Here is a 16,420-nt window from a genome sequence, read left to right as displayed (position 1 = left end):
TCACCCCTATTTCAGGGAGTCTCCAGGACATTCAGGGAGAGTTGGCAAGTATGATGTGAATCAATGACGTATTAAGGACTTTTAATGATTACAAAACAATAACTGTTGTTCAAGGAATGTCCTCGTTTTAGGCTCAATAAAAAAACACTAATCTAGAGAGCGACAGAGCTGGTCTTCCCGACTGTGGAAATGTTTTTTTTTTCGGTACCCCCTGCCCAGTACTAACACTGTGTGCTGCAGAAGCCAATCCGGCACATTTCTTGAACTGGAACCACTAAATGCAGCTTTTGTGATTTTATAGAAAAATATACTTTGGTATAGTCTGAAGTAAAAGTGTGAACAATACAATACAGTGTGGATGGATGTAGAGCACCGACTCTTACTATGAACAGTAGGTTAACACAAAATCTCAATAAATCAATAATATCAACAGCATAAGACATAAACATTTAGGGCTAGATTTACTAAGCTGCGGATTTGAAAAAGTGGGGATGTTGCCTATAGCAACCAATCAGATTCTAGCTGTCATTTTGTAGAAAGCACTAAATAAATGAAAGCTAGAATCTGATTGGTTGCTATAGGCATTATCCCCACTTTTTAAAACCCGCAGCTTAGTAAATCTAGCCCCTAGTGTCACAACATTATACACCAGGCCAATACATCATATGTTAACTGTACTGGCTCCTGATACTGGGAATTATTTCAAGGGGTGAATGTATATATATTTACTTATATCTTTACCCTACACTGCCAAACACACACACTCGCAACACCCAAACATACCACACAGATGTGCACTGCAAGTTGGGGCCCTTTTGTATGGATGCCAGCGTGACATGGAAGCAGCATGTGCATAGTTTGCCGTTTTTAGAGGTCAGTAAATCACTTGCAGTGAGGTACAGCAGTCACAGTATGCAAACCTCCCCATAGCAACAACTGTAAAATCCTCAGCTTGTATCCTTGCTTATTCCTGGGACTTGTAGTTCCACAACTTTAAGTTTACACCAGAGGGATCACGTTGTGGTATAAACTCCAATGCTGATAAAACAAACACTTGGTGCACATTTACCTGCCCACCCATCTATCCCTGACTTTTCAGCCCTTGTGGCCAGATATAGTCCAAACCCCACTTGACTAATAACAGACAGGTAAATCATACTTACCTACTCTCCCGGAATTCCCGGGAGGCTCCCGGACTCCCAGGAAGAGTAGGCTAACCTTCCGCATTTGCCAAAATTCACAGTATTGAATGGTAAGGGTGGGGTTTAATCACGTCATCAAGCTGCGCCCCCCCTATTCACTGCATTTTTTAGTGGGGACGGGGCTATGGTGACGCGACAATGTCACCCCGCCCCCTCCTACACCTTGTCACATGACTTCTCCCCCAGGAAATTTTAAAAGTTGGCATGTATGGGATAAATTAACCAGTTACTTATCTTCACCAGTGTGGGTCCCAGGATGTGAACTTGATTATCTCCAAAATGGCTGACTTGCAAAATGTCCTTCTTCAGGGGTGCATGCAAACCTTCTCCTGCAGACTGTCTGTTCTCTCTCCCAGACCACCAATCCAGTCACCTTGTCTGCACTTATCACACAGCTCAGCCTCTCTCAGGATGCTCTTCCTTCTCTCTTTCCCTCTGCTCCCGTGTTGTTCAGTCTTCCCACCCACAGACATGCTAGGCTCCGCCCCCTTTGCACCGTAGCCTTTTGGGAGATGTAGTTTTTGCTCCTGGACTGGTAAATGACAATGTCTTTCTTTACTGATGCAAATAGGGTTAGTAGCCCCTGGGTGCTCAAGTCCAACTGCAGCATCCCCAGGGGATACAACCGTAACCTAGGAAGTAACCTAGGGGTAGATTTATAAACCTTCTAAAAATGGACAGTGTAGGTGTTGCCTAAAGCAACCAATCAGGCTATCATTTATCTAGTGGAGTCTATAAAATGATAGATAGAATATGATTGGTTGATATGGACAACACCTCAACTTTTCCTTTAAATAAATGTGTATAACTCTGACTTGTCTGCTATCAAACTTATAGCAGTCCCTGTATTTTTTACCGCATTCGGGGACTTACTTGTGATACATTATATGGTCCTGGTTGTAATAATCACTGGATGATTATCATTGGCCTTCCACCCCTGCCTGCTCTCTGTTTTTAAACTTAGATTAGATATCTAATCAACACAAAAGGATTAATTGAAACCTAGGCCAAGTCTTAGATGCAACAAATATGCTCTGTATCTGATGCCCTTTAACTTTTTGGGCTTGGTTGCCCATTAGGCTGGCACCATACCATCTTTTATTTTGTACAGTGTTATTAGTAGTGGATTTTATGTTGTAGTTTACTTTACTGTATGTCTGTTTTTAACAGTAATGTTGCAGCTTGTTATTGAGCTGATGCAATGTAATATATTATATAATAAACTGTAATTAGTAATAATAACATTTTATTATTATATTATTAGTATATATAGTATATTAGTAGTTATGTCTGAGTGTTAAATACTCTATTATATAATGATTGTCAAATGTTTATTAAACAACACAGAATTAGTGACTGGGCACATTGTTCAGATATTTCCCATCGTCTGAATTGTGCAACTGAAAATCTTTAACATATCTATCTAGAATTCAGATGTGTGTGAAAGCCGTACTAATGCTATGTTTTATTGTTTTGCCTCTATTTTTGGCTAATGGAAATATTAAAAGATCAACGTATAGCAAAATCCCTGTTGTAGGGTATAAAAAAGTGTTAGTCTAATTGAAGAGCTTACCGTCCATAAAGATCCCTTGTTTTAGTCTCTGTTCCATAATCCCTTATCCCCTCCCAGAGACCTCCTGTTACTCTTATTCATGTGTAAGCCAATAACAACACATCTTGGGGGCGTGGCTTGCAAACGGGCAACAAGTTCTGATGGTATCGCTTTTGGTTCCATACAAAAAAAAAAACATGGGTGAACTTTCTGGGGTGATGTGTTTTCTGATTTTTTCAGTAATCATGTCTATGATGCAACTAGTGATAAAATACTGTATATTTAAATAAATGTATGATGCTTAAAAATATGACAAATGACATACTTTAAATAATAAACATACCTTATTATAAGTTGGACATTGCACTACAAAGAGGCTGATATCTGACAATGTCACAGATCTTGTCTTCCATAATGTTCACTGGTTTCGAAATAAACCAAAACTTCTATTATGTTGTTATCAGTGGTTTTTAAGTCTGAAAAGTAAAAAAAAAAGTGGTTACGTTTCCTGGAGGATGACATCACTGAGGGGCTACTTCAGCAAAAGTCTGGAAGATCTTATAATTAATACTCCGCAGGCCTCTTTCCTTCCAAAATACCAGTTCACTCCTTCATAAATCACTGCCTTGTGCCTGAGATTCCTGCAGAGGCCAATCCGCTGTCATAATATTCCCAGCACCTTGAAAATAATGTATCATGTGGAAGCGTAATGTATACATTACTCAACGTATTAGCGATTAAGGGCACAATGGGATAAAAACAAAACTATTGTTACTTTTTTTAAGGATATTTATATATATATATGTAATGAAACCCCTGGCAAATGTTTGCGAAGTATCTTAGTTTTTTTGCATTTTTATCCTGCTATTTCTACCTGTGCAACCCTTTAATGTACCTGTGAGATTATATCAATATACAGTCAAGTCCATAAATATTGGGACATCAACACAATTCTCATATTTTGGCCTCTATACACCACCACAATGGATTTGAAATGAAACTAACAAGATGTGCTTTAACTGCAGACTTTCAGCTTTAATTTGAGGGTATTTAGATTCAAATCAGGTGAACGGTGTAGGAATTACAACGGTTTCTATATGTACCTCCCACTTTTTGGATTAGACTTGAGCAGAACTTCATCGCCCGGGCGAGATCTGAAATCTGATGAGGTAAAAATGCTTTTTTTGCCTCTACTTTCAAATTCGATGACCACCGACTAATTCGAATCAATCGGAGGCACAGCTGGGATATGTAAAATTCGGATTTGTCAGATTAACCTGAATCCAAACCACTCATTTCTACAGGTTACACTGCGATCGCATTTCATCTGCAGTGTCTCTGGCCTATTCTTAGCCCCAGTGGGTAACCACTCAAAGGGACAGGCAAATGTTTTTACTTTCTGATCTACTATGGTTTCGGACGTGATGTGTCTTATTAACTATGACCAGGGGATAAAAATGATACATTTAACATTTACATTTGATTAATCTTGGGACGCAATCTGCACGGAACTTGCGTTTAAATAAAAAACGAGCACGGAACTTGAGCGTAGTTTCAACCATACTCAAATACAAGCGGATCAAGCACAATATATGTTTCCATTCCAATCTAGGGGGTATATTTACTAAACTGCGGAATTGAAAGAGTGGAGATGTTGCCTATAGCAACCAATCAGATTCTAGCTGTCATTTTGTAGAATGTACTAAATAAATGACAGCTAGAATCTGATTGGTTGCTATAGGCAACATCTCCAATTTTTCAACCCCGCAGTTTAGTAAATATACCCCATGGTATAAGTACAGTCTGCTTAACCGTTACTTGCCGTACGTAGACAGAACAGGCTGCAGTATACACGCATATGTATATGTGCAGTATAAAGGCACAAAAAACATTTTATAAAATAAACGAACACCTCTTAATTCTATAATTAATGCAAAATAATTGTTAATTTGTTTAATCTTTTATTATTAGTAATGAAAACATAAATCAGGATACTTTTAACGTGTACTATATATACAATGCGATTTTAGAATTTATTTTGCATACACATATTCTTTGATGGCTAGTGGCACCCAAGGCTATGCCATGACAGTTATCACTATCCGTGGACACTTACACCTGTAGCCGGTGCAGATGATATGGCTAAAATACACGTACTTAAGAGAAACCCAAGGCTTGAATCAGCCGCATCTGCATTGACCCAATTCCTGACCATGGCCTTATCTGTGTGGAGTTTGTATGTTCTCCCTGTGTTTGTGTGGGTTTCCTCCGGGTGCTCCAGTTTCCTCCCACACTCCAAAATCAAGTAGGTTAATTGGCTGCAATCAAAAATTGACCCTAGTCTGTCTCTCTCTGTCTGTCTGTGTGTCTATATTAGGGAATTTAGACTGTAAGCTCCTATGGCGCAGGGACTGATGTGAGTGAGTTCTCTGTACAGCGCTGCGGAATTAGTGGCGCTACATAAATAAATGATGATGATGATGACCCCCTCTCTGCACACTTTTTCTGTACATAGCCTACGTTCAACTGTCCTTTCCCTCCCCAGTTCCATCCTTCAGGGTGTAGGCAGCTGTAAGTGTTACATAGTAACATAGTAACATATGTCCAAAGATGAATCAAGCCCTTAATCTCCAATGAAATAGACAGGTTAATGTCCACATTCAAATAACTTTTGCTGGTTCTTTTAAAATGTTGTTGCTGAAAAAGTAGCATCTGGTAGCTATAAATAGCTCACTGTGTATGCCTATCTTTGCCTTCACAAGACCTTTACATACTTTAACTTATCTATAAAGACACAGAGACATTTATAAGGTGGCTTAAGAAGGTCACAGTTTTATTTAATTAAATTTGGTGGCGGAGAAAGAGCACCGCGGGATAGCTACCAGACTGATACCCAAAACCAAGCGTGAAATGGCGAACTGCCGTGCATCCACTTAAACGGAACTAGTCCCCAAATGCCAAGTCAGCGCTATCCTGGCGTCAGAGTGACTGAACCCCCTCTAAACTCAGAATGCCCTCCCTCACTGAGGCGCACAAGGGACCCTCGTATCTGAAGGATCAAAGACTTACCGTCGCCTCAAATGGGACAGAGACCTGCGGTCAATCAGCGATAACGCCGTAAATATGTCAGCCGCTGAACGCAGTGCCTTCCTACCAACTGTGCCTGCTCTGTGGCAAGGGGAAAATAGGTTAAAACATGCACTAACTATCAAACCGACACCTTGCGTGGGTGGGTGGGATCTTGCAAAGCTGAATGAGGCACCAGGAAGTGAATAGACCAGTGGATCCCAAACTTTTTCAGTTCAAGGTACCCTTAGGGTCTCCATAATTTTTACAAGGCAGCATTGAGCCAAAATAATTACTAAGTGGTCACCCACCTTGCTTACCACTTACCCTGGCTGAGGCACCCCTGTGAGATTGCCAAGGCACCCTAGGCACACAGTTTGGGAACCACTGGAATAGACCTATAAATGAACCCAAGACCCTCCCATGATACAGTCATTGGTCGGACCTGAAACTACTATTAACCCCTTCAAGATAAGTGTAAGCTCAGAAGCAAACACTGTCACTATTTAATGGTGTTCGTCTATAGGGACTCTCTTGTACTTGCAGAGTGACAATTTTATTCTGTGCTATGGGAAAGGATCAGGGACATTTTTAAGCTCAATCCGGCAATGCCATGACAATCCTGAGAGTTACCTTCATATTAAATATACTCAGTCTTATCTTTTTCCCTCTTGCAGTTATTTGCCTCTAGAGCCAATGAAGGTCACGTGATCTCTCATATACCACATTAGTCCTAGAAAAGAATGGAAGGTGCACGTCTATGTGTCTCCCTTGTACGCCATAGTAATGATGGGAAGGAAAGTCTTGTGATTTTATGAACCTAATCTAGTAATGGGTTTTTTAGTCATATAAAGTTTTCATTATATTTCTTAAGAGGTCGTATGATAACATTATGCTCAACAGAAATCTGCAGGATCATTTATTGCTCCATTGATATATGTTTGGCAAGTGATATGTGTGGAAAGTTGAGTGAGAACTCAACATTTGCCAAGAATATCAACTGACCATATTTTATTTGGTACATCTGGCGCCCAGGGGGAATGGGCAGGGATCATTACCATATGAAAAGTCCGCTAATGCCTATTAATAAGTGCCTTGGTGGTCTTTATCTTATTCTGTATTATAGTGTCTAAAAGGAAATTTAGTAAAGTATATTTTACAGCCCATAAGATTTGAATTGACTAGGCAATTGGCCATTATTAAGAACCTGGGACATTACCAGGGACTGTGTGTATAAGTCAGAGACAGTGGACGTTTGTGCTCTATGACTATTGAATTTAGGGAAAAATTGTAGATGCAGAAAATGTACGAAATGTAAATAGCAAATTAATTACCTTCTTAAGCATCTATCTGATTTTTTTTTTTAGCTATCCTACAAATCATTATCTACTTTTCAAACGCTCTCTGGTTGCCAGACGCAGACACAGTCAATCTGCTACACAGACACAGGCTCACAGCTCTCAGCATGTCATGTGATGGCAGCGGGGGGGGGGGGAGAAGGAGGATGTCACAGTGCAGACAGAGCTCAGAGGGGTGTTCCGAAGTATCTCTGCTCACAACATCATGTGCCATGTGACTGTGGTTGCCATGGTATTCCAGAATCATAAATCATTATAGCAGCCTGAAGAAAATATAAAACAAGGGAAAATGACAAATACCAACATTCTCCTTGTATCCTGTCACAGTTGTGTATGGTATAATAAAAACACAGCTGATTTCTATCATGGGATTGGGACTGAGAAATGGGTTTAGTTTGTCCAGCAAAATATACCATCAATCAGTCTTGAGGTTATTTAACTTGTGTGTAAGAGCACATCTTTACAAAGTTATCCTATAATCTCACTGGGCTGTATATTATTCTAAGCAGCAGATTGTTCAAGCAGATCTACTTTATCTTTCATATACGTTGACATTATGAGATACAATTCTTAGAAAATGGTTCATGTTACTGAACTGTATGAGTTTTATGGAGTTGATGAAAAGGTATAGAAGACAGACAACTATAAGGGGACATTAGGTGAGATGTTTGTTGCTGCAATGTAAAAAAGTGAATGTAAGTTTTTCTCTTCAATAAAATACTTTAACTATAACATATCTGGATAATGTTCTGACTTATCCGCTAAAGGGTTAGTTAACAGTGAGTCATAAAATCACTTTAGTCCCAAATATCACATAGACCTATATATTCTTTTCTTTTTTTATCTGTTTCATTGAATAAGATAAAAAAAACAGTACAACAATATAAATGAACATAAAATATCAAAACATTATCAATCAAAGTAATCAGAATACAATCAAATCAAGACAGAACTAATCCCATGTGTGGGCAGAAATAAACCTGGTATAAAGAGTAGCTAAAGTGGTTCACACGTAGACCAGATACTCTAGAATGTGATATTCTGGTCTCGTACCATGTTGTAAGTTTAAAACAGGTCAAAATGTGAGATTTAAAAGTATCAGACAATGACACTTTCCCATACTTCAAAGAAATTTTTGACTCGTTGTTCCTAATGCAAGGAATATTCGAGCCAGTCCATTCTAAATGCAAAAACCATGAAAGATATCTATAGTTGGTGGCCGGTCCTGTATCCACATTTGCAATATGATCTTCCGAGCAGCAGCAGAGATTGTTAAAATTAGTTTCCTGCTACCTTTCGTCAAACGTGAAGACATCACTGTAATACCCAGTAAGGCCCATTCAGGCGAGAGAGGGACATAGTTAAGACGGTATGTAGACCCGTATTGATGAACTTGTCGCCAGAACCGCTAAATGTATGGGTATTCCCACATGCAATGGAAGAAGGAGGCATGGCATTTTGGCCAATAATAAGATAAACCAAGGGTATATTTACATTGTGGAGATAAGTATCCTCTGTTAAATATGTTATAAAACATTTCCCTGTATATGCTGGAAGTTAATTTCTTAATTGAAAAAGTGAAAGTCTTAAAAATAGCGTCTAGCGTCACATGCGGAAAGACCACAGCCCGGTAGGAAAGACCACTACGTATTGTAGTATAACCAGTAGCCATCTGTAATAATCTGTAGTGAACGGTGGTAGCTTTACGGCCCACCAGCGGTTTAAAAACCACTAAATCCAGTTCATTAGCCCAATCTCAAGGGGAAAGGACTTTAAGAGTAGTAGATACGTAGTGTTGGACTTGGTGAATTGCAAATATGAGGGACAGTGAGCGGTTTCTTAACTTGCAAGTCCACCAATGACCTGATGCTATCAACACCCCTCCACTACCAGAGAGTATATGGATACAAAGTCCGGCCATGCTGGAAATCTGGGTTACTCACTAACGGCAATGAAAGTGAATGAGTACAATTGAGGTCATGTTTGACGCAGGAAGCCCGACACACCTTCCCAGCGGTAATCAACAAGGAATTATCAATCCATTCATCCAAAATACTCTGGTGGGGCATATGCAGCAAAAGAGGTTACATTACAATTCTGTAGGAAAGAGCTATGAGCCCCCAAATTAACATCAACATTATGTGGATGCAGCCAATCCCTAACATACCTGAGGATTCCAGAATATTTATACAGATTCAAATTGGGGAAATTAATGCCGCAGCTCTAAGGCAGTTGTTGGGAGTTTGAGAAGACTGATTCTGAGTCGCTTGCTCTGAGTAGAATCCGACAACACTTGTACGGGGGATAAGAGTTTCGGAAAAATAATCATTTTAATGATTTAGCACGACTCAAGTAGGAGAGGGAAAGGTGACCAATAAATGCTTTGATAGTGTTACTAATATTTAAGGAATATAGATTATGGGCACTTTTAAGTAACTGAATCCCCAGATAAGTGAACGAGCGGCTAGTCCAAGTAAGCTTGATTATACTGTAGACCTATAGGGGGAATTAAATTGACCGCGTTACTCATAAAAGTAACGTGGCCCGCAAACTATTACCAATAGTAAGATAATTCTAACGCTGATTTCTGCTCACGGCTCAAAAATTAACATTGAAATTACCGTACTAACAGTAACAATGCGCAGTATTACCGTAGTAGCAGTAATAGTGTATGGGTCGCGTCACTTGCATGAGTAACGCAGCCATTTGAATTTCCCCCCATATAATGTTATATAATATGGACTGCCGTATAACAGAACATAATGCGGATGCTGTTATTATTTAACTTGTGAAGCAATCGGATGTAATGTGTCTCTTGGTAACCAACATCTTACACTGTAGGTGCGCAATGTTAGCTGCTGGTATACGGAAGTGGAAGTATAACTACAAGTGAATTAATCCGTATGAATACTAGTTAGCACCGACTGCTGAAGGTTTATCTTTTTGTTGCCTATTTGCGGAGTTCTGAGACATTAAACCGGTGTTTCTCTCCGCACAGTGCTCCCAGGACTGAATGCGTGGTACGTTAGCCAGACTGCAGTAAGGACATGATTCAGACTGTTCCAGATCCATCAGCTCATATTAAAGTAAGTGGCAAATGATATTATTATACTATAAGCTGGTTCAGGGGTTACACAAGAGGGTGTCATTTACAAGAGTCAGATTAAGTGACTTCCAATATTTCCGCTTGGCACCAGATTTTCTTTTAGTACCTCTGCATGGTGGGATCAAGTTATAAAATTGCACCGTCTAGCTGGAGTTACGCCTGACTCTGAATGAACAACATTGCTTTCATTTTTGTCTAGTCGATTCATCCATGCATTGTACAACGGTGAACAGCAAACTGACGCAAATTCTTTTTGCACTGGTACCTTATTCTAGATTTTCTCACTTAGCCTCGTGCATGATGAATTGAACAATTGGTATTGGTTTGTACTACCAATCAATATAATATATATATATATATATATACAAGTTAACCCGTGCATGATACTCATGCATTCTAGTCAAATCAAGCTACTTAAGGTCTTAAAAAGGTTCTTGTCATGCATTTGGGCCTAGCCCAGGCCTCCTCAGGGGAAGAGCGTTACTTCCCGACGTAAGCGCCCTTTTTTAACGTGGTTTTGTCCACATATCACCACCTCATTATTTTTCTCCATCACCTCATCCTTCATTTTCATCGCCACATCTATCCAGATGTCTATCCAGACACAGGGATCTCTCTCAGCGGTCCTGAGTATCACACTCCTCTCACTCTGTCACCCCCGGCAACCACCAACCACTCCCCACTGTCACTTCTCCTTCAAGAAATATATATATATATATATATATATATATATATATATATTTTTTTTTTTTTTAAATCTTTATAAACACTTTTAACAATTAACAAATTAAATTAACAAATTAAAAACATCTTAGTATACCAAATTTCAGCCCTTTCTGAATTTTTTTTCCCCACACACACACACTAAGAATTTAGTAGGTCAATGTATAACTCCGCCCAGCAAGTGGCGCTGCAGCTTGGTTTTATTTTTTCCACACACACACAGACAGACTAACACACGCCACTAGACATTTATATTATAGATATATATATATATATATATATATATATAAAACAGGCTTTGATTGATTCAAGGTGTATGGAATATTCTATGGAAGGCACTTTATTTTGTTACACAAAGTAATTGTAACTGTTATCTTCTCCATGACAGTGCTGAAATCTTGTGCCAAGGATCAAATGTTTTTGCTGCTTTTATATATTTTGCATGTTGTATCACATTGAATTTTTGCTTATGTGCATTACAGAAATGTATTATAATTTACTTATGGTTTTTCAGTGCATGTCGCAAGTATTTGCTATCTTTTTATGTTTGTGATTATGTTATGTATATGATTATTACAAGAAACGAAGGGTTGTATTTTTTGGAAAACATTGAAGTCGCCAAGCGGTTGATGCTACTTTAGCTGTTACATAAATGCCCTTTTCAAGTGTTATAACAAATCAATAAAGACACGTGAGGCATACCTGGGGAAGAAAAAGGTCACAAAAGTAATTGAAGATAAATTTATTAAAGTGGTGGCGAATAAAAGCACGACCAATCAGCTACCAGCCATTCCTACACTAAATTCTGGTAACCAAACTACCGTTTGGCTCAGTAGCTGGGACCCGCCCGAAGAGGTAGTGCCCGAGGTGGAGTGTTACTAACCAGGAACCTCCCCTTAGAGGGAGAGCACTCCGCCGCCACCCGAATGCATGATTTATGGCTGCTGATTGACCTGCTTTTCCGCCACACAAAGACCCATCTGAAATTGAAATTAAACAACTCAACATAATGATCAAGAATAAGGGACCGGGTGGGCGCTTATATGCCAATTAGCCTCTATTATCCAGATTGGTGGATGAGGCAGGGGGTGATATGGTCCATAACAGCCTATCAGATGATAGCATTCATGTTCTAAACTGCACTGAAACAAATAAAGTAGATGTATTCCCATTATTGCATGTGGCAGAAATAATATAAGATTGTATTAACAAGCTAAATATTGGTGCAGCCCACATACATTTCTGCCCCCATTGTGTGCCCTACTGTGTGCAAATAATATTTGGAGGCTTTGGGACTAAACATATATGCTCAGTTATCATGTTGGAATGTTTTCATCATCCTGACAGATTAGTCTGCTGCCATCTTTCATTCTAGAATGTATTCAGTATATATTTCTGATCCTTAATGCGTTGCCATAATCTTAGCTGCAGATGTAATTGCTGATACAGGGCCTGCTGTGCGATGTCAGGGCCTGGTGATGTCATGTATAATGTTTGGAATATTTTATGCAACATTAGCGAAAACACTTTTAATTATGTAATTTATACATGCCATTTTATGTCTGATGTCATCTGATTGCAAACTCTCTGGGGACAGGGCCATCATTACCTTATTTTCTCAGCTTTTTTAATTATATATGTCACTTTCCTATTTATTGATTTATGTTATTGCTATACAAATAAAATGTGAAAATAATCTTTGGGGTGGGGTAATTAAGGTTTTAGCAACATTTTCTGTTTTGTTTTATTTGTTTTAGCATATTTTTTTCTATTTAGAAACATGAAACTTGGCATAGTAGTGAGCAGTACAAGATATATGTAATAACGGCAGTGTTTATACTTATGTGACTAATATATTTCCTATGCTATGTAAACATTGGTAGATTCACATGGCCAGTGATGTCAAAACAATCATAAATGACATAACCTTTTTTGTCTGATATATGCAACTTTTTAGCAACTTGTGATGGGGAAGTGGGGTCCATTACCCTTTATGTTTCAAAATATATTCAGTGGAGGCATAGGTTAAGGCTTTGTGCACCTACAGGGGTATATTTAACAAACCTTCTAAAAAAACAAAAATGGAGGTGTTGCCCATAGCAACCAATCAGAGTCTAGCTTTAGTTTATCGACTACATTCTAGAAAATGATAGCTAGAATTTGATTGGTTGCTATAGGCAACACCTCCACTTTTTCGTCTTTAGACAGCTGTTTTTCTTTAGCAGATAGAAGTGAGTGCTGGCACACTGCTGGTGGTATATGTACGGGTATACATAGGTCCTGAGTGGTTGCGGGACTGGACAGTGTACTTTTAGTACTGGTGTCCTACACTGGAACCAGACTGATAGCCAAAGCTTTTGCTTCCAGGGCACTGGCCAATAGCTATTTCAATTGTGAGAGGGAAGAAGAGACCTTGGGTGAACTTTAATATGGCCCACATAGGTAAACCAAACCTCTGGTAATATTAATATACAATATTCAATTTCTTTATAATTTTGTGGTGTTGAACAAAGACTAGAACCCTGTATGTGTGCATTTTCTTCCTATTTCTTTCTATAAATAGGGGAGATGAAATTTCCATGGGTGGTCGATGGTGTCCCTCCCTCAGGGACCGAACCCCTGCCCCCTCGCAATTAACCATAGCAGGGCTTTGGCCCATGTCAGATTGGGAGTGTGACATCATAGCCTATCACTGACACGTCAGCGACCAGTGCTGTCACTCATTCAGTGTTTTAGAATCCCACTAAACATTAGCGCCTTAGGCAGATGCCTAGGTTTACTTAATGGTAGCCCTCGGTCTTGCCTGTAATGTCCAATATGCCAGGGAAATAGAGCTTTATTTGTTTGTAAAAATAAATATAAAAAGCAGTATAAAATTCAATGGAACAGGTAAAGTAATAGGTGTGATTTCCAGAGTAAATGACATGTTACAGTTCATAAAACACATTTCGTCAGCCTAGTTTTAAGATCTGGATATAACATTGTTATATACTCGAAACCAACACTTTTAGGTCAATACTGGCTCGCTGAACGCATGAAAATTGTCATTTTCAGTGACGGCCACCTCACTTGAACATGACGAGTATATGCAAGAATGAGCGGCATTCCGTTACTGTTTTGTATTAAGGTTTATCCCTAAAGAATTCACCCCTGCACCAAACAAGGTAGCACAGATAAGCTTCGGAAGGGTGGCCGGCCAGTGCTATCTGGAACTGATTTCACCCACATCTGTATCCAAATGAAATCCTAAAATCCGCCACAGATAGACTTGTATCTTCTCATCCAAATAAAAACATTCTGGCAATGTGATACAGATGGGACATCACATATGTTCTCAGGCCTGTGTCTAAGTCAAAGTATACCAGCAGTTTATAGGTTTGCTTAGATGATCCATAAAACACAACGGTATGTATATTATTCACTGTAAGAAGCAACCGTTTAAAATTGATATATATCAGTAGCTTGAGTGCTAAAGTTTAGTTATGTCCCCCATTCTATCCCGTGACACATTCTGCCCCAACGTTAATGCTGCTAACCTTATGTCTCTTTACACCAGCCTAATTCACCTTAGTGGTTATGCAGCCAGTAGCCTTATACTGGTTATACCAGGGTTTCCTAAACTCAGTCCTCTGAGCCCCCCTTACAGCATAGCTCCCAACATGCAAGTCCCCAACAGCAGGACAGATGCCCGTTCTTTTGGGGGGGTGGTCACATCATGATGGGGGCGTGGTCACACTCCCAGAGAACTTCGTGTAAAGCGCTAGGCTGCCTGTTGGCTATCTCCTTTCTTTCAACATTCGGACCTGCAAGACAAACATGGCCTTTGGCGGAGAGAGCCCTAGATTCGGGAACTGTCCCGCTGAAATGGGGACTGTTGGGAGGTATGTAACAGGGCAGGATTTCCATATCTCCTTGTTATAGCACAGGTGTACTCATTACTGACTGATACATGGTAACACCTCCACAGGTGGTCGTAATTATTTCACTTGTGACCTGGAAAACCCGCACTGTTGAGGACTGTACTTGGGAAACCCTGGGTTATACCGTCAGTGACTCCATATTGATTAAGCCACCAGTGCGTCACTGTGGATTTTACAAGTAGCGTCCCCACATTAGCACATTAGCAATATCACTATTGATATGTAACTTGTGCCCTCATATTAGTCGCACCAAAAAATATAGTGATTTACCAATGCAGATTATACCACCAGCGCCCAGTATTAATTATACCGCCAGTGCACCCATATACATTATTCTACTAGTGCCCAGTACAGAGCGTGCGACCAATGGACCCATATTGATTATGCCACCATTTCCCCTTATTGATTATACCACTGGTTTCACCATGCTAATGATGCCACCAGTCTGGGCACCAACTAATCCACTAGGGTAACGAGTTTAATAGATGGAAGGGCAGGTTTCAGCAGACACCACTTACACGATCCAAAATCTTTATTATCATTTCTATTACAAGGGCATTTTCCTGACTGACAGCCGAATTTTTACTATTAAAACCATCTTGGAGTATTATATTCAAAAATGGTCGATAACAGAGTACAATAGCTTGCAGTGCGATATGGTTACAGACAACGTCAAACATATTAAACCATACCAGGGTAGGAAAACACTTGCATATATTTTTTCTTTAAGGCTTAAATAAGCCTCTTTGGGGAACTTATACCCCTAGAACCACAAGTAGTGGGTGAAAACTGGTACTGGCAACTAACATCCGCTGGTCACGGCATCTCCCCAGTTAAGAACCGCAGAGCAGCACCTGTGGCATATGCCCACGCAAATTCAGCAACTTGCCTGGAATACGCTATAGAAAGTAACTACATCTGTAACTACATGAAAGTCCATTTTCCACAGCAACCAAGGAACTTTTCTTCCTACACGCTTCTTATTGGAGAACAGATAATATTTATATAACAACGGCATGAAGTGAAACCCCAGTCATGTCGGTAATTCAAGAAGTCCAGCAAAATACCACCACCTGCAAGGAGGCCGATTTGATGTATTTTTTGCACACATTTCTGCATCCTTACGATATCACTTGGAGAGATTTTGTTTGGAAAGCGTTGCATACTTTGCTTGGAGAAGGAGCAATTCCAGATTAAGTCCTAATGGGTTTTCTTGGAGCGGAGCCGTTCCAGGAATACACCGGTGCCAGGGCCCAAGTTATTTTGTGTTTGTTTACACCGTTATGAAGCCAGAGCTGCACAAAGCAGCAGTACGGTATCATTACATCCCACGCTTCCACTGCAGAGCACGGCTCCTGATTGATGATGAAATATTTGAATATTTCGCTCTAGAAGTTGGATATAGGACACTTCCTTTGATATGGAAATAACAGCTTTGAAGACTTGAGTTTGATTTGCAACAGACAAACTTTTTTTTTGTTTTGTTTTCAATC

The 16,420-nt window shown here is 39.6% G+C and overlaps 1 protein-coding gene across 1 annotated transcript in view; it reads left to right on the top strand.

Annotated features, from left to right (window-relative positions):
• The window catches only part of ERG (ETS transcription factor ERG), a 214,650-nt gene that overhangs the window by 53,783 nt on the left and 144,447 nt on the right, over positions 1-16,420 (top strand). The window contains exon 2 of the mRNA XM_075197249.1: positions 10,177-10,264. Coding sequence (XP_075053350.1) covers positions 10,226-10,264 — 39 coding nt within the window. The 5' untranslated portion in view covers positions 10,177-10,225. The remainder of the gene's footprint in view (positions 1-10,176; positions 10,265-16,420) is intronic.

This window comes from Mixophyes fleayi, chromosome 2 (assembly GCF_038048845.1).
Source record: "Mixophyes fleayi isolate aMixFle1 chromosome 2, aMixFle1.hap1, whole genome shotgun sequence".
Lineage (NCBI taxonomy): Eukaryota > Metazoa > Chordata > Amphibia > Anura > Limnodynastidae > Mixophyes > Mixophyes fleayi.
This window is presented reverse-complemented; position numbering and strand designations above follow the sequence as displayed.